Raw genomic sequence first — 22,746 nt, 5'->3', positions numbered from 1 at the left:
CAAAACGAAAAATAAAGTATACCCACCAGTCTTGTGTCCTGAAGTTCCTAGAAAATAGAAGAACAAGAGTTAACTTGATAAGCTTGAACATGGAACGCCACGTGGCTGATAGCTATTTTTAAAAACAGAGACAAAGCCGCAGGGCCACACAGCCTACTAGACCACAGAGACAAGGCCGCAGGGCCACACGGTCTGTTAGACCACAGAAACAAGGCCGCAGGGCCACACGGTCTGTTAGACCACAGAGACAAGGCCGCAGGGCCACACGGTCTGCTGGACCACAGAGACAAGGCCGCAGGGCCACACGGTCTGCTAGACCACAGAGACAAGGCCGCAGGGCCACACGGTCTGCTAGACCACAGAGACAAGGCCGCAGGGCCACACGGTCTGCTAGACCACAGAGACAAGGCCGCAGGGCCACACGGTCTGCTAGACCACAGAGACAAGGCCGCAGGGCCACACGGTCTGTTAGACCACAGAGACAAGGCCGCAGGGCCACACAGATTTAAAGACCACATATAAAAGTTTTTTTTTTGTTTTTTTTTTTTATAAAAACCAACCACCAGTAGTTGCGAAGGAATTTACTAGGACCATTATTGGAGAGCTTGCTGAGCTTCGAGGATGATTCTTGGATCAGGTCTAATATATGACTCGAATGCAGAGGAAGACCATCTGCCCAGGATCTTGATGGCTGCAGTAGATATGCCACGTTCAGCTGCTGTAGTGGCTGCCCCGATTCTGAAGGAATGCCCAGTATACTGGGAGGGAGATAGGCTGCAGCTTTTGAGGACAGAAACTAGGTGATTCCTAAACCAGGCTTTAGAAAGGGGTGCTCCGTTAAGTAGGATAAATAGAGGGGAAAGTTCTGAAGATCTCTGGCGAATTTGAAGAAATTTAAGCATAGATGAGAAGGGGCAGAAATTGTTGTTAATTTTAGAAATTGTTAGAGTAACACCAAAACCTTCAGAATCACTCTTAGAGTGCTTGAGAAAAAGTGTAAAGAAATTAGGTGAAAAGCGTAAATCAGAAAAAGAAAGACCATGGGCAGGATTGAAATGATTGGTTGCTGAAGTAAATTCCCCCGGACGCATAAATCCGTAAAAAGCAGTTAGAAACACGGCTTCTAATAAAATATTAGTATATGTAGAAAAAGTCTGTTACGTAATGAAGTGATTAATCTTTGCAATAAGGGCAAAGTAATTGGCAATCGTTTGTCTGGAGAATTACTAGAGGATTTACTTATACCTTTGAGCAAAAGCCGAATAGAAGTAGCAGAGAAAAGACTTGGATAATCGGGATTAAAATATTTTGCGTAGAATTGAATGCCTGCAAGTAATCTGCGAATAGAAGAAGGTTTAAGATTGCGTTTTTCGAAATTAAAAACAAGAAAGGAACAGAGAGTTGTTAGCAAAATGGGAAATAAAGGAATCTGAAAAGAAAAGCAAAACATTAAAAAAGAAGACCAAGCGGAAGTATAAGCTTTAAAAGTAGAAGGAGCTACTCCTTTAGACATATATTGTCTCGCTGAAGTAACTAAGTCGTCTAATTTAACATTGCTGCCGATAGGTGAGGGCAAGGTGTGGGGTCCGTATTGGCTGAAGGGCAAAGCCGTCTGAAGGTCTGAAAACGAAAACGAGAAAGAGCGTCAGCAATAACATTGGAATGTCCGGGTATATGAACAGCCTTAATGATGAAATTGAAAACGACTGATTGCAAGATAAGGCGTCTCACAAAAGGCATAATCATCTGGCAAGATGATCTGCCTTTATTAATGATGGCAACAACGGCTTCGTTATCGCAGAACATCATAATGCGTTTCCTTGACCACGCTGGACCCCAAATTACGCTTGCTATAACGAGTGGATAAAGCTCGTAGAGCGTGGAAGATACTGAGCCAGAAGTAGATGCGGGAAATGCGATTGGCCATTTCTCTGCGAACCACTGACCTTGAAAGAAACCCCCAAATCCGATGGACGGGGCAGCGTCAGTAAATAGATGTAAATCTGCTGATGATTCGAAAGCATCATTATAAACAAAAGAAATGCCGTTCCAATCATTTATCAAACGAGTCCAAAATTTTATATCGGACAAACATCCTTCATCTAACTGAATCGAATCAATTAGGTTTTGCGTAGAATGAGCCAGTGTTAGCAAGCGAGAAATAAAAGCCCTTCCTTGTGGAATTATACTCATGGCGAAATTTAAGTGGCCGAGCAGGGAAAGTCTGTCACGTTTAGAAACGACACGTAAGGAGGAAAAAAGTTCCAGAAAGGATCTGATCCTTAGGAGTTTTTCGTGAGGAAGAGAAGCTTGCATTTTGACCGTATCGAGAGAAATGCCTAGAAATTCGAGCAAAGTAGAGGGGCCCAGTGTTTTTTCTGCAGAGAGGGGAACGCCAACATCACTAAATACTTGTTTAAGTATGTCGAGAGTGGGAGATTGAGAGTTTGGAAAATCGATCAACAAAAAATCGTCCAGTAAATGCAAAACGAAGGGAAGTTTACAGACGTTCAGTAGGATCCAGCACAAAGCTTCGGAGAGACTGTTGAATATGTGAGGGCTACTTCTACACCCGAACGTGAATCTTACAGCGAAATAGAATTTTGAAGCCCATTTAACTCCAAAAAGATGCCAGTCAGAAGGGTGGATTGGCATGGTTTTGAAAGCGTCTGTAATGTCAGCCTTAGCTAACCAAGCACCTTGGCCAGCTAACTTGATTAACTGAATTGCATTGTCAACCGAAGCATAGTGTAGAGAGAAAGGAGTTAGAGGAATACATTCATTAACGCTTGCAACGTTAGAGGAATGAGGAGATGACATGTAAAATATGAGCCGTTTTTTTGCCAGAATATTTACGCGTTGCTATCCCGATAGAATTGATCCGAAAAGGAAGGGCCAATAACATATCTTTTATTAACCTCTTTCTCTAATAGTGCTGAAACCACGTCGGGTTCATTTCTGGCTGATTGCAAATTTTTTGCAACAAAAGAGGCAGAGAGGTGTGAAAGAACTCCCACCCGAAACCCTTGGGACAAGCCGGTGATTAAATAATCCACAAAAACCGGATCAGGGTGAGAAGAAAGGTAACTTGAAAGGTTCGGGATATTGATAGGAGTAGATGGGTGACTATTCAGAATTTTTTCTGTATTGGGGCTTTCCCTTTGGATGCAGGTCTGTACCGGCGTGGACAGACAGATTTTGGGTGCGGATCCTTGCAAGAACTACAAATGTGAGCAAATTTACAATTAGGATATGTACAAACAGATTCATTAAATCGAGAACATACAGGAACACCATTGAAAAGTGGAATATGGCGACCTCTGCTGCTTGAAGGGGTTCTTACGTTTTCAGTACCACGGACAGTAGCCGGATCATTGTTTGCGAATGCTTTGGGGCAAAATGAAGCCGAATGACCGTGCACGCTGCAAATAGCGCAAGCCAAGATTTTTTGGCCGCCGAAATGCCGGACGAGCAGTTCAGTGTCTGTAACTGACCAGTCTAGTCTTGAATTAAAGAGGCAGATGAAGGAAGCAGATTTAGCAGAAAAGGACTTGTGATATTCGTAAAACAACGTGCCCCCATATCTTTGGCTGAAATCCGCGATCATTGACAAGTATAGATCTAGCTCTTCCCTTCTCTCTGGATAACTCTGGCACAAAATGTCTCTGTAGATGCTGAAAAAGAGATTACAAATTCTCCAAGTGAGAGATTGCGTTGAAGGCGAGGATCAGAGGTTTTAAGAAGAACTGCCACGTCACCACAGTCAACCATTTTCCTGTCGGCAGCGGGTGAAGGAAGCAGTAAAGTAGCCAAATTAACATCCTTACCTTGGATGATGTTGTTTCTTAGGTGAGGTGACACCATAACAGCGGCTGGTGAAACAAAACGCCTACCAAAATTTTGAGCAGGAGCCGCTGTGGATAAGTTGAAGTTTAAGGAAACCGTTGGTGCAGAAACGTCTTGAAAAGGCGTCTGAGTAGGCAAAGTAGAAGATGTAGAAGGCTTGTTCGAGGGGTTGCTTAATCCTGAAGAGAGAGAATAGAAGCTGGTAAGTCCCGCCCCTTCCGTAAAACCCCGCTGGACCTCTAGGTTGAAAAATCGTCAATGCAAGTGAATGGGAGAAAATAATTATTTTCTGGTCCCGTTTGAATTTTGCCATGAATGTGAACATATGTTGTCTGTGAATTTTTTATATAACTTTTCATGTTACAAGTTTGACAGTATATGGTATGATTCTTCGGCTAGCAGTTGTGGAAAAGACATAACGAGAAAGACTACATGTCGCCTATGTGACGTCACCCCATAAAGTTGACTTACCCGTGGTTTTCGCCAACCTCAATGATCTGTCCTCTCCCTGAAAGAAGGAGGTGAAGTGCAACAAAGACACAGCCATGTTTAGCGGGATCCGTGAGCTAGTGTCCACTAGCTAGTGGTGTTGACGTTTCAAACTTGTGCTTCAAAGATTTGAAGAACAAGTTATCCAACATACTCCCCACCCCTTACCTACACCAAGGACTTTTCCACCACCATTTAAAGGTATGATGTCACATTCAGCCCAAGCTCACCCTCTTGACAGCATACAAGCTATAACTCAATCACCGGCTGTACCTTATAGACAATATCATGAACCACAAATCCCTGAATTCATAGAGGAAGAGTTTCTTCTGTGGAGAGTTTCTTCATTCGTTTTGAACGCATTGCAAGAACTTGGGGATGGCTAATGGATTAATGGGCGGCTCGAGTGGTCACTTTGTTGAAAGGCAAGGCCTTGGAAGCATATGCTATGATGGATGAACAACGATCTGGCTTTTCTATAAGGACATCAATGCTGCAGTACTGGCCAAGTACAACGTAACAGAGGAGTACAACGTAACTTCAGGAATCTCACAGTGCCATCTGGTGAGAGTGTCAGAGAGACCTACAATTGAACCAAAGGATTGTACAAAAGGTGGATGCAACCAGAAATTAAGTCTAAGACCAGATAGGAGAGACTATCATTCTTGAGCAGTACTTGAGGATGCGTCATCCAGATATGAGGATTTGGTTTAAAGAAAATCAACCTCAGACTGGAATTGGAGCTGCAAGGTTGGCAGAGAGATATATGGCGGACTTAGTTACTGTGGGTAAGTGTAAAACTGAGGAGCCCCATTAATAAGACTGTAGTAGTTAAAAATTCTACAGTTGCTATGGGGCCCTGATCTGTTTTACTGCCAGCAACCTGGGCATAAGGCATCTCCTTGGCCCATTAAGAAAACCCAAAGTAACTAACACGTGTTATGTCCCCAGAGATGAGTGGTCCATTGAACTGTTGAAATCCACTGTGTGGAAAGCAAGGTGGGGCTGAGCGCAAGGCCGGTGGCATGATTGATGATGAGCGCCACCTGCATGCTGCACCGGTCTCGTATCTCTCACGGAGGAGTTTCAGAAGCATAAAAGGAGGAGCGATGACAGTGAAGGACGAGAGAGGACCAGGCCTGGACATTTACGTTATGTTTAGTTTATGTGTGTGCGGCAGTCGACCGTGAGGGGCTGCTGCCTTTACTTTCGTTTTGTTCGCGTTGTGTTTATATTGGGAATTAAAGTTTGTGAACGTTCACCGGTTCCCACCTCCTTCTTCCCATAACAACATACTTCATTACACACTGAAAAACATAGAAATATTATATCAGGAACAGTCAATGGTCATCCTGCTCAAGCTCTTGTAGATATTGGTAGTACTCAAACCTTAGTAAAATCTTATTTACTGAATTTTGAAATTTTAAACTATGGAGATATAATCCATTGTTGTTAATGAACAGGCATATTTGCTGAGGGTGGGTGATTGACAACCTGGCATATGATGTGGTGTTAGGTGATGATTTTCCTTTTTTAACTGAGCTTGTCAATGCAATGACCAAAACTTGTGCACTGGTTATCCGATGTCAGACCCAAGGTCTACAACCCTTTCCTAATGCCCATGCAGACCTATTTGAACCTGGGGTGAAGGTTAAAAAAGTAAAAGACAACGAAGGCAAAAAAACAAACAAAAAAAACATAGGGATATGAGATAATCCCCAGGATATCTTACCAAGTCTCCCTGGTGTTTGATCTGATGGAATCTCAATGGCAAGTCCCAAACAATTTGGGGGAATTGCAAAGGTCAGATGTTCCCTTACAACCTCTGTTCCAAAAATTGTGAGGAAGATGGTAAACCTGTGGGTGTGCCACAATTTGGTGGGGATCAGTGCATCCTAAAAGACAATCTTTTGTATGTGTCAAATACAGAGAGTCCCAGATTAGTAGTTCCTAGTGAACTTCATAAGATGATTTGACATCTGGGTCATACTATACCCTGGTCAGGACATTTAGGTCAGCAGAAAACTTATGAGCGAATTAGTCAACGATTCTACTGGCCTTAATTTTATCAGGATGTACAAGAATATTGTAAGACCTGTTCTGAGTGCCAGATGGTAGCTCCTGTCCGTAAAGCAGACAGAAGTTATCTACAGCCTTTAGCTATCATTGGTACCCATTTTGATCGGATATGTATGGACATAATTGGTGCCTTAGTGAATAGTAGTTCAGGTAACCAATTTTCTCTGGTAATTTGCGATTACGCAATATCCTGAAGTGTACCCATTTCTTTCCATCCAGGTTAAACAAATTGTGAAATGATTAATTGATTTGATCTCAAGGGTAGGCATATCTTTTGAAATGATCTCTGATCAAGGAACTAATTTCATAGTTAATGTGATAAGGGTCACTGTACAAGCAATTGGGCATGAATAATAATAATAATAATAAACTTTATTTTATAAAGCGCCTTTAAAAGCAACTTCTGCAAATGCTGTAGACAAAATAAGAAATACAAAGCTCAAATAATAAAATTGTCATAGTTCTGAGCTTCCCTAAGCAGAGAATTCCAAAGGTCAGGAGCATATGAAGAGAAAGCCCTGTCACCCATAGAGTGTAAGCATGTATGAGGAACAACCAACAAGTTGTATTGTAAAGATGGCAGTCTAGGATTTTGGGTATAGGAATTGAACAATTCAGATAAATAATGTGGAGCCAAGCCATGCAATGCTGTATATGTCAGCATCAAAATTTTAAAATCAACTCGGAATCTGACTGGGAGCCAGTGTAAGGACTCCAAAACTGGAGTAATAGATACATACCCTAGTGTTGTATTTTAGTTCAGCAATATGTAAACAGTTCACTTTAGAACAGCAACGTAGAGACGAGGTGAGTAGAATGAATTAACTTCTTTATTTTACACTACTTCACAAACTCATATCAACCATGACTACTCTACTTTTTCCTTCCTCTCTTCTTTTCTCTTTTTCTTCTCTGCACTTGAACTCACTAGTGCCCTCTAGTGCAATTACACAGAACACAACATTCCCCCCTTACATAAAGTCAGTAGGTGACTTATTCAGTATTTAACCCATAAGGCCGTATGTTTTAAGACATCAGCAATACTATAGTAACACTTCTTAACATTCTGCATCACTGTGAGTCATTATTTAAACCTCTTGATTAACCTAAGCAGTATTATTTAGAAATACCATTCTAAATACCAATCAAGTACCTTAACACCAAAGAACAAGTACATGTGGTTTCAACTTTTTTTTTTTTTTTTTTTCACAATAATGTTGTCTTTTGACTTCACTACTTTATGAAGTCTTTCATCCAAACTGGTGGTTTAACAACTCTTTCACTCCTCCTGAGAGTGACTGGGTGATTTTGAGCAGGCAGATTGGATCCCTGAACCGTTTTTTTCAGTTTGATCTGGGAATTTTGTCAGTCTCAGTCCATTCCATTTCTTTCCATCGCTAAGCACGAATGAACTTGGTCCGATCTTTTCACGAATCGACAAAGGTAAGGTATACTTAGGACTTCCTTTAGGAACATGACCTGGCTTTCTGACTCTTACTTGTTCCCCGACCTTGAAAGAAACAGGTTTGGCTCTCCTCTTACTGTCTGTGTATTTCTTACTTTTCTCCTGTCTTTCTTTGACAGCCTCTTGTACATCAGCACATTTGTCACTTTTCTCTCTCACAGGAAAAATGTCTACCTTCGTTCTCAGTTTCCGGTTATGCAAAAGTTCAGATGGGGATACACCGGTAGTAGCATGAGGAGTAGCACGGTAACTCTGAAGAAACTCAACTACTGACGGTCTCCAAGCTTTTCTCATTTGTTCCGCCGATAAGATACACTCTTTCAGTACTCTGTTCCAACGTTCAACTGCACCATTTCCTTGCGGGTGATACACACTTGTACGCAGGTGTTTGATACCACGTTCAGAAAGGAAATCCGAAAAAACTGAAAAAAGAAACTGAGGTCCATTGTCTGTAACCACAAACAAAGGGTTTCCTTCTCGTGCAAACACAGAGTGTAAGAAAGACGTAACAACCTCAGTAGTGACATGTGAAGAAAAAGCAACTTCTGGCCACTTGCTGTAATAGTCCACCAAAGAAATTGCGAAACGACAACCTGATACAGCATGTTCGAAAGGTCCGACGATATCAAGACCCAGTTTTTGCCAAGGTCCATCCGGCAAATCTACAGGCTGTAATGGAACAGGAGCTGTCTTTGCAGATTTATCGTTCAGTTGACAAGTAAGACAGGTTGAAATTACTGAGTGAACTAACGCATCCATTTTTGGCCACCAGTAAAGTTCACAAAGCCTTTGTTTGGTTCTGACCAAACCTTGGTGTGTTTCGTGAGCCAGCTTAACCAGGGTTGAACGAAGAGAAACAGGAACAACGACACGATGTTCACCTCGCATGATCAATCCGTTGTATACAGACAGTTCATCCCGAATGAAGAAAAATGATGATAGAGCTGGGTCTACATCCGTCTTGTTGTGTGGCCATCCATTCAGTATTTGCGTTCTAAGTAAACTCAGCTCAGAACAAGATTCGGAAGCCTTTGTGAAATCCTCCATGGATACTGAATGTAACCCTGCAAGGACTGCGGCAACCATTTCTGGTTCCTCAATGTGCTCAGTCGTCACCGGTAAGGGTATTCTTGACAAGCAATCTGCGGCCTGGTTTTGAGCACCAGGGCGGTATTCAATGTCATACGAAAAACACAGTAACCGAGCTGACCACCTGGCTACTCTCATTCCAGCACGTCCAATTCCTTTTGTAGCCAGCAAAGTAGTTAATGCTTTGTGGTCAGTACGTAACGTAAAGTGATGACCCCATAAGTACGGGCGCCATTTCTCTACAGCGAACACGCAAGCTAAAGCCTCTTTTTCCACTGTAGAGTATTTTCTCTCGGCCGCGCTAAGCGTACGTGAAGCAAAAGCGACAGTGTGTTCTACACCATCTGCATGGAGTTGTGTCAGAACTCCCCCAAGGCCATAGTCCGAAGCATCAGTTGATACGATCGTAGGAAGAGAAGGGTCAAAAAGTGCAAGCACTGGGCTCTCCACCAGTATAGCTTTCAGTTTGTTAAAGCATCGGTCTGCTTCTGCAGTCCATTCAAACAAATTTTCATGAGCATTTCTCAAAAGAGCACGTAATGGTTCCACCTCCGTGGCAAAGTTTGGGAAGAATTTACTGTACCACGAGATCAATCCAAGGAACGAACGAAGAGAAGATAAGTCGTGTGGAGTAGGAGCATCGACTATAGCTTCGATGTGAGCAGTATCTGGTAAGATTCCTTCTTTTGAGATCACATGACCCAAGAATTTGAGGGAGGTCTTGTTGAATGTGCATTTCTGCATGTTCAGTGTCAACCCAGCATCTGCCAATTTCTGAATGACAGTGTGAAGGGTTTTGTCATGTTCAATCTGTGAAGCGGCGTAAACTATTATATCGTCCAAATAGTTTCTTACACCTGGAACACCTTTTAGAACCGTCTCCATCATTTTCTGGAAAGCTGAAGGAGCAGAAGCTAGTCCGTAAGGAACACGACGAAATCTGAAAAGACCATCATGCGTGATGAAGGCAGTTAAGTCACGGCTGTCAGCATGTAAGGGTAGTTGATGGTACGCGCATGTTAAATCAATAGTCGAAAATATAGCTGCACCCCTCAACTCACTCAATAGTTCCTCCATATGGGGTAATGGGTGTTTGTCAACTAGTAGTGCTTTGTTCGGTTCACGAAGATCAACACAAAGTCGAATTTTTCCTCCTTTTTTTGTAGTGACTACTATTGGCGAAACCCAGGGAGAAGCATCAATTTGCTCGATAATACCTTGATTCAGCAGAGATTGTAGTTCCTCTGAGACTGCATTACGTACAGAAAAGGGAAGTCGACGGAGTTTTTGTTGAACTGGTACCGCATCATCACGAGCTTTGACCTTATGCATGAAGCCTTTCACACACCCCACAGGCTCAGTATTTGCAACACTGTGGACTGAAGCAGAATTAGTAGAAACAGTAACAGTACAGTCATGGTTGATTGTACATTTCAGTGCTTTAAGCACATCCATGCCTAATAAGGCAGATCCGTTTTTCACAACGTATAGTGGAACGGTAGCAGACACTCCATGCAATGACACATTAGCTGTAAGACATCCTAGAACTGGAATGTGTCCTCTCATGTACGTGACCAATTGGACACTCGGCGCAGACAGTGGAGATGTACTGAAATAATGCCTGTACACAGTCTCTGGCAAAATCGAAACTACAGAGCCTGTATCCACAACAAACTCGGTCTCCATAGACTGCCCTGTGTCAGTAGAAATCTGCACACAACACTTAATCCTGTCATCAAATTTTTCACAGTTCATACTGCATATTTGTACTTCGGGCAGAACTGCGCGAACGGATGATGTCGAACGGCATACTTTCGCAAAATGTCCTGTTTTGCCACATGAATTGCATTTAGCTTTAGATGCTGGACAATCAGATGAGTTGGCCAAGTGCTTATTAGAGCCGCATCTGTAGCAAGCACGCTGTGACGCCGTGTGTTTACTCGGTTTAATTTTAGGTCTATCTTGTGAAGTCGCTTGGTAATGAGAAGTCTTTGAACTCACCGCCTGTACCGGAGCAGTATCTCTAAGTAGTAATACTACTCTAAGTAGTAATAATCTCTAATACGTTGTGCAACGCATGTTCAATCTGGCACGCAACAGTAACAGCAGCCTCCAACGAAGCGGGCTGATCCAGTAGAAGTTTCTCGCGCACCGTTGTAGCGTACGCTTTCTCGATGAGCTGATCCCGAATCATTTCATCCTTTACTGTACCATAAGCACAATCAACTGCCAATTCTCGTAAGGCTGAAGTGTATTGCGCAATCGTTTCATCCGCGCGTTGAGCTCTCTGTCTGAACTGGTGACGTGCAACAACCACGTTGACTTTCGGAATGAAATGCGCTTCCAACGCGGACATTGCGTCATCATAAGTCGTACCCGTATTCGGCAAAGTGTAGAAAATACGTTGTCCTTCTGTCCCCAAGCAATGTAAAAGAACTGTGCGTCGTCGAGCCGCCGTCCAGGAGTCTCCTGACGCGTTAATAGCCAGCATGTAGTTCTCGAAGATTTTTTTCCACGTGCAGAAGGGTATCGGTGGATCAGAAGCACATGGCAGAAACGGAGCAGGTGTGGGAAGACTCGCCATCGTCGCCAATTGTTGTATTTTAGTTCAGCAATATGTAAACAGTTCACTTTAGAACAGCAACGTAGAGACGAGGTGAGTAGAATGAATTAACTTCTTTATTTTACACTACTTCACAAACTCATATCAACCATGACTACTCTACTTTTTCCTTCCTCTCTTCTTTTCTCTTTTTCTTCTCTGCACTTGAACTCACTAGTGCCCTCTAGTGCAATTACACAGAACACAACACCTAGCGGCCGAGTTCAGTACATATTGCAGTTTATTTAGTGTGGATTTAGAGACTCCAGCTAAAAGGGTGTTATAGTAATCTGTCTTAGAGACGACAAAGGATTTTATCAGCTTTTCAGCTACTGAGAAATTTAGTATAGGACGCAATCTTGCTATGTTTCTGAGGTGAAAAAAGGATGATTTAACTGTACTCTGAACAAAAGACCCAAATGAAAGACTAGTATCAAAAATAACTTGCTCACTTTAGCTTGAGTCGCCAAGACTATCAATAGACAAAGACAAAGAACTATTAAAATGGAGGGTATCAGAACAACACCAGAGATTAGGATAGATGGATTTCTTATCTTTTGTTTGCATATAAAGAAGTACCACAACTGGTTACACTGATACAGGTCTTAGAGTCTTGAGTCTTAAACCTTTTTAATGATGCATAGTCTTTCAAGTTAATTACATTAAATACATTTAATTAAATAATAATTAAAATTAATTAAAATACTTAAAATTAAAATATAAAAATTTTAAATTAAAATTTAATTAAAATACATTAACAGTAACTTTGAAGTAATGTAAATAAAGAGTGCGCCAGGCATCCTCCTGCGGTGTAACAGGTTTTAAGCAAACACTGGTAATACACATTTAGTTGATAAAATGAAACTATAAACATTTTAATGCTATAAAAGTGTGCATACTCACACTGAGTGAAAAGAACAGCAGAGGCTGGCTATTTCAAACAGTTCAAGTTAGCAAGTACCCTCAAAGACTAACAATAAACACCACTTTAACTGATCTCTAACTTCTTTAACTTAAGCAAAGCTGTAATATAAATTAAGTTAACAAAACGAAACATTTTAATGCTATAAAAGTGTGCACACTGAGAGAACAGTTCATGTTAGCGAGTTGTCTACGGCTAATAATAAACACCACTTTAACATGATCTATAACTTAAGCAAACGCTTTTAAAGTCCCCCTGTGGTGAAAATCAAGTTTTAATGTTGTTTATATGTCTATGTGGTGTTTTCAATATGCTATAAGACAAACCATGTGCAAATTCATAAGTCAACTCCATTGCTGAGTATTTTCTCCTTAAAACTGCAGTGAAAAAAAGACGCGGTTTGAAATCGGTGGTGTTTCTGAAGTCACAAACTACCTTGTAACCAATCAAACCGAGTCTCTGAGCTGGTGTGAGTGAGTGGAGGAGGGGCTATTTGCATATTTATAGTTCCGCGTATACTAAATGAGGCAAGGGTAGTGGCTGTGTTCCACTCCACTTTTAGACACGCACTCGCAAACTTCCCCGCCGCCATTTTGAAGTGTGGTCCACTTCGTGAAGTGGACAAGTGAAGTATATATGGACAGACCCTGGGAGCGAATCTACTTTATATGTACACTTCAGGCAGCTCCATATTCCACAATACAATGCTATTGTGATATATCACGCATATCACGTTTAATTTACCACCACCACAAACAACTCTATGATATATATATATATATATATATATATATATATATATTTAAAGTTTATTTAAAATAACCCAAACACACCTATATACACATAGAATGTTGCATATATCAACTTCATAGTGGATTAAAGTGATCCAGGGCTTAGGACGTTCCAATTCAGCACATTGCAAGGGTCCCGCTGTAGTGGACACTCGTGCAGCGTAAGCAATGACGTACATCTGAGTGAACGAGACTGAGGGAAGTTAGTGAGGGAAGGGCATAAAAAAACTAACTGGAATGCAGCCATAGAGTTATATTCAAGCTATTTTAAGGCATGATTTCTTTAACAGGATTTTTTTTTATTTTTATATATATGTCATTTTGGTGATCAAAGATGAGTTTTAAGGGATACAATTATTGACTACAGGGGGACTTTAATACACATTTAGTTAACAAAACAAAATCATGCATGTTTTAATGCTAGTAAAAGGTACAAGTACAAGGAAACTATCCAAATGCACGTCTCTCAACCATTGGGATTTATCTGTGCTGATCTGCGTCTCAAGCTGATGACGTCACTTGGAAGGAGGCATGACCATGTCGCTGAACACGCCCCAGTTTCTTGACTCAACGATTACATTACTTTAAAGCAGCACTCAGTAGCTTCGGGATTTCTTCGCTGTATTCTCGCTTTTTGCTCGCAGGTTTCTCTCTAGAGCTCCCCCCACAGCTTCGGAATAGATATTTGACAACACTGTTGAAAAAACTCTTTGGTGATTCTCAGACACCAGAGGCTATAGATCAACGACATCAAAGCAGATGGGACATTCTTTAAAACGTCTTCTTCATTCGGGTTCGGACAGCGTGAGGGAGCGCAATAATGACAGCATTTTAGCAGATTTCTTTTGGCCGTAAAGCAATTGTTTACATCGCGAGACCTGATATCACGCGATACTTCCTGACGCGGCGGCCGGCGGCCCGCCGGCCCGCCGGCTCAAAGTTGCAAGTGCGTATTTTCTGCTCACGGGCACCAGGGGGGTGCGAAACGACCACCATTCAACCCGAAATAAGTAATATAACCATTCCAATGACTCCGAAGCTGTTCAGTTAAGGTAAAAAAAGTTACTTAGTTCACCTTTAAATGAGTCCACCCCGCAAGATTACTGTTATAAACATGAACCTCGTCTTAAACGCAAAGGGGGTGGTGTTGCAGTAATTTATAGTAATATTTTCAAAACCACTAAGAAATCAAGTTTCGAATATAATTCTTTTGAAGTGTTAGTGCTTAATGTAAAAATATATAGTATAAATGATAAATCACGTTTGAGATTTGTGCTGGCTACTGTATACAGGCCACCAGGGCACCATACAGACTTTATCACAGAATTTGCGGACTTTCTATCAGAGTTAGTATTGGCTGCAGATAAAGTACTAATTGTTGGTGATTTTAATATACACATCGATAATGAAAAAGATGCATTGGGTTTGGCATTTAAAGACATTGTAAACTCAATTGGAGTTATACAACACGTGTCAGGACCTACTCATCGTCGTAATCATACTCTAGATAGATCATACTCTAGATAGAAATATTATCACATGGAATAGATGTTGATGCCGTTAGAGTAACAAATGATTTGCTCTTATCATCCGATCGTGGTTGTGTCTCTCTATTAGTGTTACTCGATCTTAGTGCTGTGTTTGACACCATTGACCACAACATTCTTTTAAATAGACTAGAAAACTATGTTGGCATTAGTGGAATTGCACTAGCATGGTTTAAATCATACTTATCTGACCGTTATCAGTTTGTAGCAGTAAATGAAGAGATGTCTTATCAATCACAAGTTCAATATGGCGTACCACAAGGCTCAGTACTAGGACCGCTGCTGTTCACTCTGTACATGCTACCATTAGGAGATATCATTAGGAAACATGGAATTAGCTTCCACTGTTATGCCGATGATACTCAGCTCTATATTTCTATAATGGTACATTCATTCGTAATTCATTTACACGAAACATCATAAGTTATCCTGTCAGCTATAACTGTGGTAAATCCAAGCACTTAAACTTCATAGAGTGGCACAGGCATGACATCAGAACACTGCTGGTTCCTTTGAGATTTTACTAATGGTGTTTTATAGTGGGGGTTTTCAATTTATGACTAAAATAAAGCCAGTGGTAAACATAACTTCATACTTTCTTAGTTCAGATTGGATCAGATCAGCATTCTGTAAAGGTTTATAAGAGATGTACTTTTTCCTCCCCACTTAATAAAATTATTAATGATGAAGAGTGAATGACAACTTACAAGGAACTGAAGTCTTTGTCTCTCTGACTCAGGGGTGAACTCTGTGGACATAGGAATTATCTCTCCATTTCTGATTATAATGGCTCTGAGGGGTAAAACACACACACACACACACACACACACACACACGCACGCATGCACGCACACACACACACACACACACACACACATATGGAAATGATCAAACCTGTACAAACATGTGTATAAATATCTCAAATATGTATTACCTGCTATCTCCAGCATTGGCAACATACAGCTTTCCCAGCAGGAAGACAACTACAAGCACAGTGCAGCCACCAGAGATGTTGTATATAGATTTTTCCCTCTCGATTTGGGCATCCTGAAATAAACACAAAATCATCGAGACATGGAGATGAAAGAAAGAAAAGCTACTATAAAATAAACTGTTACTAAATGTATTTGGATAAACTATGTTTAAAATCGTTGAAAAATATCTAATATACAGTATGCACACCTTTGGCCACACATCAGCAGATTTCTATACATTTTATGTATCAAAAATAAAAAGTTAGGCTAATGAGAAATATTACATGTCGCAACAATTATTTATTGTTATTATATTTATTATCATTATTGTAATTATTAGCAGGAAATTAAAATATTTCTTGAATAGTGTTGTCTTTTACCATTTTTTTTTTTTTTTTGCTGCTACTTAATAAAAACAAAAAGCCACTTGAGATCAGTCTTAAAGTGATTTTTGCCATGGTTACAGGTGTTGCCAGTTACAAAATGCCTGATTGTTCAGTTCTCTACACTGTAAACCTGAATAAGTTGGCAAAATGTAAAACAATTGAGGTAATCTGTTAAGAAATTCAAAGTTTAATGTACAATGGTTACAATTAAACCAGTGAGTTTTAGCGAGTAGTCTACATGTAAGGTCTACACTTTATACTCAGTCACTGTGTATACCATCTCGCTGTTTACTCTCATTTTCTACTTTGTTCTTTCTTTCTTTTTTGTCTTTGCCAGACTTTCTGACTTCAGACATTCAACAGTACAGGTACTGATTCTCCTGTTGACGCTGGTAAAGCATGATAATAAGAATGTTCCATTGTCTAATTTTCACTCTTTGCATAACCATGCTACGCTACTAGTGTATATATATATATACGCTAGAAGCACAGTGTTGCCTATTTACAGTGGTGGCAAACAATGAGCGTGAGAATTCTCTTCGACGTTTAGCTAAACACAGCCAATCACTTAATTTCAGCATGGTGAAATACACTGAGAGGTTTGACCTGCACCTTGTATAATTTTAATACACACACACACACACACACACACACACACACACACACACACACACACACACACACACACACACACACACACACACACTTATTGATACAGTCTTCATCTCATGTGAATGCACACCATTTCACAAAAGCACAATATAGTGCTGGATAAAATTGTATTTTTGCATTGTTTGTTTTGTGTTGTATTTTATGTATTTGTTATTATTATTATTTTTTGTTATTATGTGAAACTTTTTGTGCTGCCATTTCGGCCAGGAATTTTAAATCTTAATGAAACTATCTTGCTAAAATAAAGGATACATTAAATTTCTTATTTTTTTTTTAAATGTATATACTACTGTAACTGTGCAGGTTGGGAAGAAGGAGAACTGAAATGGGGATCTTTTGCAGAAATTTTAATAAATCAAAATGAGATGTCAAACAAACACAGTGTCACAGCTTTGCAAAAACAAAGACTATAACCGACAAACGAAGAAACAGAAACACAGGCTATATATTAGAAATGAGCAACTAAACTAGACACAGAAGAACATAATGATTTAATAAGAAACTAATCCATGACTATGGAAACAAACTGAGACAGGAAATAAACACAGGGAATAGGAACTCAAAAATGACAGGAACCGAAAAACTTCACAAACAAGGCTCAAAACAAGAACTGACAAACATTTGTTGTGACAACTACATTAGAACTACATTAGCCAGAAGTACATCAGCATGTGTTCAGCGATTAAAAATTAAGTAATTTGAAGTTCAAGTTTGATTCGGACATGATCAGGTCGTTTAGTGAGTTGTTTATTTTATGAGTGAGCAAGTTGTAATTTTATTTTTTGACTTAGTCTAGTCCAGTTTAATAAGCTGATTTCCTGGAGGAAGACTAGAACTATATATATATATATATATATATATATATATATATATATATATATATATATATATATATATATATATATATATACACACACACACACACACACACACACATACATACATATATAAACCTCCTGATAGGTTTACTTTAAGCCTTAAATCAGACCCGAAGAAACTCTAGTCTTCCTCTAGGAGATCATGGTCATCATCAGGGGCCTCATTTATAAAAACTTTGTGTAAAGGACTCTATTTTGGGAAGTTAGGTGGAAGGCTAGTCCACTACGGAACCCCGGCAAGAAGTATGACAGGAGACAGAAGATTGTTAACTGTTTATCTCTTCAGGATGTGTCAATACACATGTCCAACATTATACAGCCATTAGCTATAACTGAGGTGGTAGAATGTGGTTTAGTCTGAAATGAACAAATAAATATATATAAGAATATGTATGAATACAGTAAACAAAGATTCACCTCAGTATACATCATCTATACATGTTTATATTGTCCACAACGCGGCAAATAGCGCTAAACATGTACACGTGAATTACACTGACATCACTCGCCTCCGAACACATTAATCACGATATGAACATAACAACAACAATCGGATGTACAGCTGCTACATGAAAGTGTTAATATATCTCGATATAACAGCTAAATATAAGGATAAATGAACTTACATTCATGCACGCACATTTACCACTCGTAGAAGATGGCGGCAGAAACGAAACTAAGAGAAAACTGAAACCGCTCTGGCAGAATGCACGTCAGCGCGCTGTTCGTGCGTAACAGCGTAATACAAATTAAAGGGCTACCAATACCAAATGTATAAGGAATTTAGTACAGCCGCCCCCAGATTAGCATAGCTAAAATGTAGAAGATATAAATTCCTTAGTTCTTAACATCGGTTTCATCACCGTCCGGGAGTGCTGGGAGTTGAACTAGCTTAGCCACCGGTCGAAGATACAGACGATCCTTTATTCTGACCTTTGCTGACCTAATATGACCGTCTTCGCTGGGAACCAGACTCTCAACCCTACCAACAGGCCAGTGAGCACGAGGCAGTTGTGGGTCCACCACCATTACCGCCGTACCCTGAGTCAGATCCTGAATCTCACGCTGCCACTTAAGACGAGGCTTGAGGTTAGGTAGGTAATGCCGGGTATAGTATGCCCAAAAGTGATCAACTATAGTCTGGGCATGGCGCCATCGACGCTTAGACAGAGGTTCTGGAGTGTAGACCACTTGGGGTAGCGAAGAGTCCTGCCGCCCCATGAGGAGAAAGTTGGGCGTGACTGGGTCCACATCTGCAATGTCAGACGAGACATAACCCAGTGGCTTACTATTCAGGATACCCTCTATCTCCACTAACACAGTGTGCAAGACATCTTCAGGCAGGGATTGGCTTCCTACAACAACCTGCAGGGCTGACTTCACAGATTTGATCTCTCGCTCCCATGTGCCGCCAAAATGCGGTGCCGCAGGAGGATTCATATTGAAAGTGATCTGATGGTCAGCCAGCCGTTCCTGCAGTTGAGGTTCCATTTTCCTGAAGGCTTCTCTCAGCTCTGTTTCGGCACCTCTGAAATTAGTCCCTTGGTCAGAGAGAATTTCCGAAGGAGTACCCCTCCGTGCCACGAAACGTCTCAGGGAAAGTAAGAAGGCATCGGCATCCAGGCTATTGAGGAGATCAAGGTGTATGCAGCGGGTAGTCAGACATTTGAAGATCACACCCCATCTTTTCTCTGAACGGCGGCCTACTTTGACAATGAAGGGCCCGAAACAGTCGACACCTGTCGAGAAGAATGGTGGTTGATGAAGTCGTAGACGAGCCAAGGGTAGATCAGACATAATGGGTACTGTTGGCTTAGCCCTCCACCTCTGGCATTGAACGCACCCCCTCTGGTGTTGCCTCACTGCTTGCCTGCCTCTCAGGTCCCAGTAGTGACGACGGAGCTCAGCAAAAACTCTGTCCGGACCGGGATGAAATAAGCGTTCATCAAAGTCTTGGATAAGGAGCTTGGTAACAGAATGATGGGGGTCTAAAACTGCCGGATGAGACTCGGTTGGACTCAGGCCTTCCAATCTCCGGAGCCGACCTCCAACCCGAATTAGACTTAATGCTTGATCAAACTCCGGTGCCAGAGTGTTCAGACGACTGGAAGGGGCCACTGGTTTGCCTGCCTTCAAGGCTTTGAACTCTAGAGGGAAGGACTCAACCTGAGACCGACTTAACAAAAATGCTTCAGCGCTCCGATAATCAGGGCTCTGAGTTCCTGCATCTAAGTTGGCCGCCCCGTAAAGGGACTGGTATGTTGCCTTAACCAAGGCTTTCCAGGAGGTGAATTGAGCTGCGTCGGGCATTTGCGGACTTTGGTCATCTACAATTAGTCCACAGAATACAGTCTTTCTGGTTTCTGAGGAATCATCTCGATTCTCCATAGGGGGTATAGCTGGCCACTGATCTGGTGATCCACGGAGGAAATGAGGTCCCTGATTCCACCGACTGGGAGTTGCCAGCTCTACCAATGTCTTCCCCCGGCTGATGTCGTCTGCCGGGTTGTTTGCTGAGTCCACATATCTCCATGAGTACAGGTCAGTCAATTCCTGGATTTCGGCCACTCTAGTGCCGACAAATACTTTATACCGGCAGGACTCAGACTGTATCCAGGTCAAGACGGTAGTAGAGTCAGTCCAGAGTTTTGTCGACTCAATATTAATGGTCAGCTCTTGCAATAGAAGCTTAGCGAGCTGTGCACCCGCCAAGGCTGCACAAAGTTCCAACCGCGGCATTGTCAATTGTCGCTTTGGAGCTACCCTTGACCTGGCCATCACGAAGGAAGTGTGGACTTCACCCTGTTGCTCGATAAGCAGGTATGCTACTGCTCCGTATGCCACTTCGGCGGCATCACAGAAAATGTGTAAGCTGAATCGGGACGCCTCCACCTTGAAATGAGAAGGGATGTAACAACGGGGAAACACAACCATAGCAAGGTTAGGTAACTCATGTTCCCATGCTCTCCAGCTCTCAAGCAGATCTGTGGGAAGGTTTGGGTCATCCCAGCTTCTCGGTTTAGCCCAGAGCTTTTGGACTAAAACTTTAGCCCTGGTGGTGAAGGGGTTGACAAACCCTAAAGGGTCATATTGAGATTCCAGGACTTTGTAGATGTGTCTCATTGTCGGGAGACACTCTGTCGTCGGGCGGTGTCTGTAACCCAGACGATCATTGAGGCAATGCCACATCAGACCTAGAGCCGGCTCCTGAGGGTCAGAATGATTCTTCTGCAGCCATAGCTCTATACTCTGTGATTTCGCATTTGCTGGTAAGTGCTCGACCACTGAGGGGACATTGCTGGCCCACTGCTGTATTTCGAACCCCCCAGATGCAAGAAAGGATCTCATCTTGTCGACTAACTGCCTGGCTTGCTCCACAGTGGGAAGACTCTGTAGACAGTTGTCCACATAGAAGCTCTGTTCTATGGACTGTCTTACTCCTTCGTCGCCTGCCTGCTGATCACTGACATGCTTCTGCAGTGCGAAGGTCGCACAGCATGGGCTGCAGGTTGTTCCAAAAGGCAAGACTTCCCACTGGTAGATATCAGGCTGATCTTCTTTCCGCATGTTTCGCCAGATTAACCTCAGAAGAGGTTTGTCCTCTGGCAGGAGTCTCACCTGATGAAACATAGCACGTATGTCTCCGCTGATAGCAACTGGATGCTGTCGGAATCGAATGAGAACTCCCAGTAATGAAGCACCAAGGCATGGGCCAGGAAGGAGCTGCTGGTTGAGGGAGAGACCTTGATGGATGAAGGAACAGTTGAAAACTAGTCTATCCTTACCATTGTGGTGGACAAGATGATGTGGGATGAACCATGATTCCTTATCCATATGTAGAAGTTCTGGCGGGACCTTAACAACATATCCTGCATCCAAGAGCTTCTGGATCTCAGCCTCATAAACCTTAGCCTTCTCTGGATCCCTGCTCAAGCGTTTCTCCGTACCCCTGAGATTGGGTAGAACTGACTCCCTAGTACCCTTCAATGGTGGTGCATTTGGAGAGCGTACAAGGGGGGTAGCATAACGCCAGATTCCATCCACTTCCACACGCTGAGTTTTGCTCTCCAGTAGTTCCATGGCCACTTGGTCCTGTCATGATCGCATTACCAGCTTCTCGTTGCGGTAAGGAAGAATGTCCAACTGCCACAGCCTTTCTACTTCTTGGAGTATAGGATCTCGCACTGATGAAAGGGAAGTGAGCAAACACTGTTGAGGTGATATTTGGTGTGGAAGAAGCCCGTCTGGTCCCTGGAGAACCCAACCGAGCTGCGTATGTACAGCAACTGGTCCGCCATCTGGGCCTAATCTGGTGGGCTCCTTTGCAGTGATTAGACCTGGGTAATCAGATCCAATTAAGAGAAGGGGCTGAATCTTGCTGAATGATGGAAGAGGAATACCCCTCAGATGACAGTAACTCCTCTGAAGTCTCTTGCTAGGGTACGTCTGCTCAGTCAAGGTCAGGAGAGGTGCAGAGAACACACCAGCAAGGTTGTACCTCTCTTTTGGCCTGGACTGGGATGAGAGCTGAAACTGGACAGACTGTCCCTCCAGCTGGGTAATATCATGACGAATGGTACGAAGGGCCATAACTTCCTTCTTTCCTTGTAGGCCTAGCTGCTGGACTGCTGCGGGAAGAATAATGCAAGGATCAAGGATCGCGTAGGTTTGTATAGACTTCTCACCTTTCCACAGTAACACGGGGGTGACCTTTAGAAAGACCCGTCCTGTATGGCTAGGTGGTGTCACATAGATGCGGTCACTGGAGGGCCTTGCTGTGCTATGCGATGAAGAACTCTAAGATGCACGTCCCCACATTCTCCGCATGTTTTTTTCAATGTGCACTCATTACAATTGTGGTTGGTGCGTCCGCATTTCCAGCATCTCTTACCTTCTTTTATCCACTTGATAAGTCGCTCAGGTGGGCATTCAGTGATCTCACTGCACTGAGAGAGGTAGTGCTCTTCACTATGACAGAACAAACACAGGCGCTTTGTTCTCTGGAC

General features: G+C 42.1%; 1 protein-coding gene across 3 annotated transcripts in view; it reads right to left on the bottom strand.

Moving 5' to 3' along the window:
- The window catches only part of LOC308689812 (protein phosphatase 1H-like), a 94,798-nt gene that overhangs the window by 42,083 nt on the left and 29,969 nt on the right, over nt 1–22,746 (bottom strand). For all 3 annotated transcript variants that reach the window (XM_081363830.1, XM_081363831.1, XM_081363829.1), the window contains 2 exons: nt 15,765–15,877; nt 15,538–15,622 (listed from right to left, as the gene is read on the bottom strand). In XM_081363830.1, coding sequence (XP_081219956.1) covers nt 15,538–15,622; nt 15,765–15,877 — 198 coding nt within the window. The remainder of the gene's footprint in view (nt 1–15,537; nt 15,623–15,764; nt 15,878–22,746) is intronic.

The sequence above is a fragment of the Scardinius erythrophthalmus genome, assembly GCF_964197995.2.
Source record: "Scardinius erythrophthalmus genome assembly, chromosome: 4".
Taxonomy (NCBI): Eukaryota; Metazoa; Chordata; class Actinopteri; order Cypriniformes; family Leuciscidae; genus Scardinius; species Scardinius erythrophthalmus.
The sequence above is the reverse complement of the archived record's forward strand: the minus strand, read 5'-3'. Positions and strand labels throughout refer to the sequence as shown.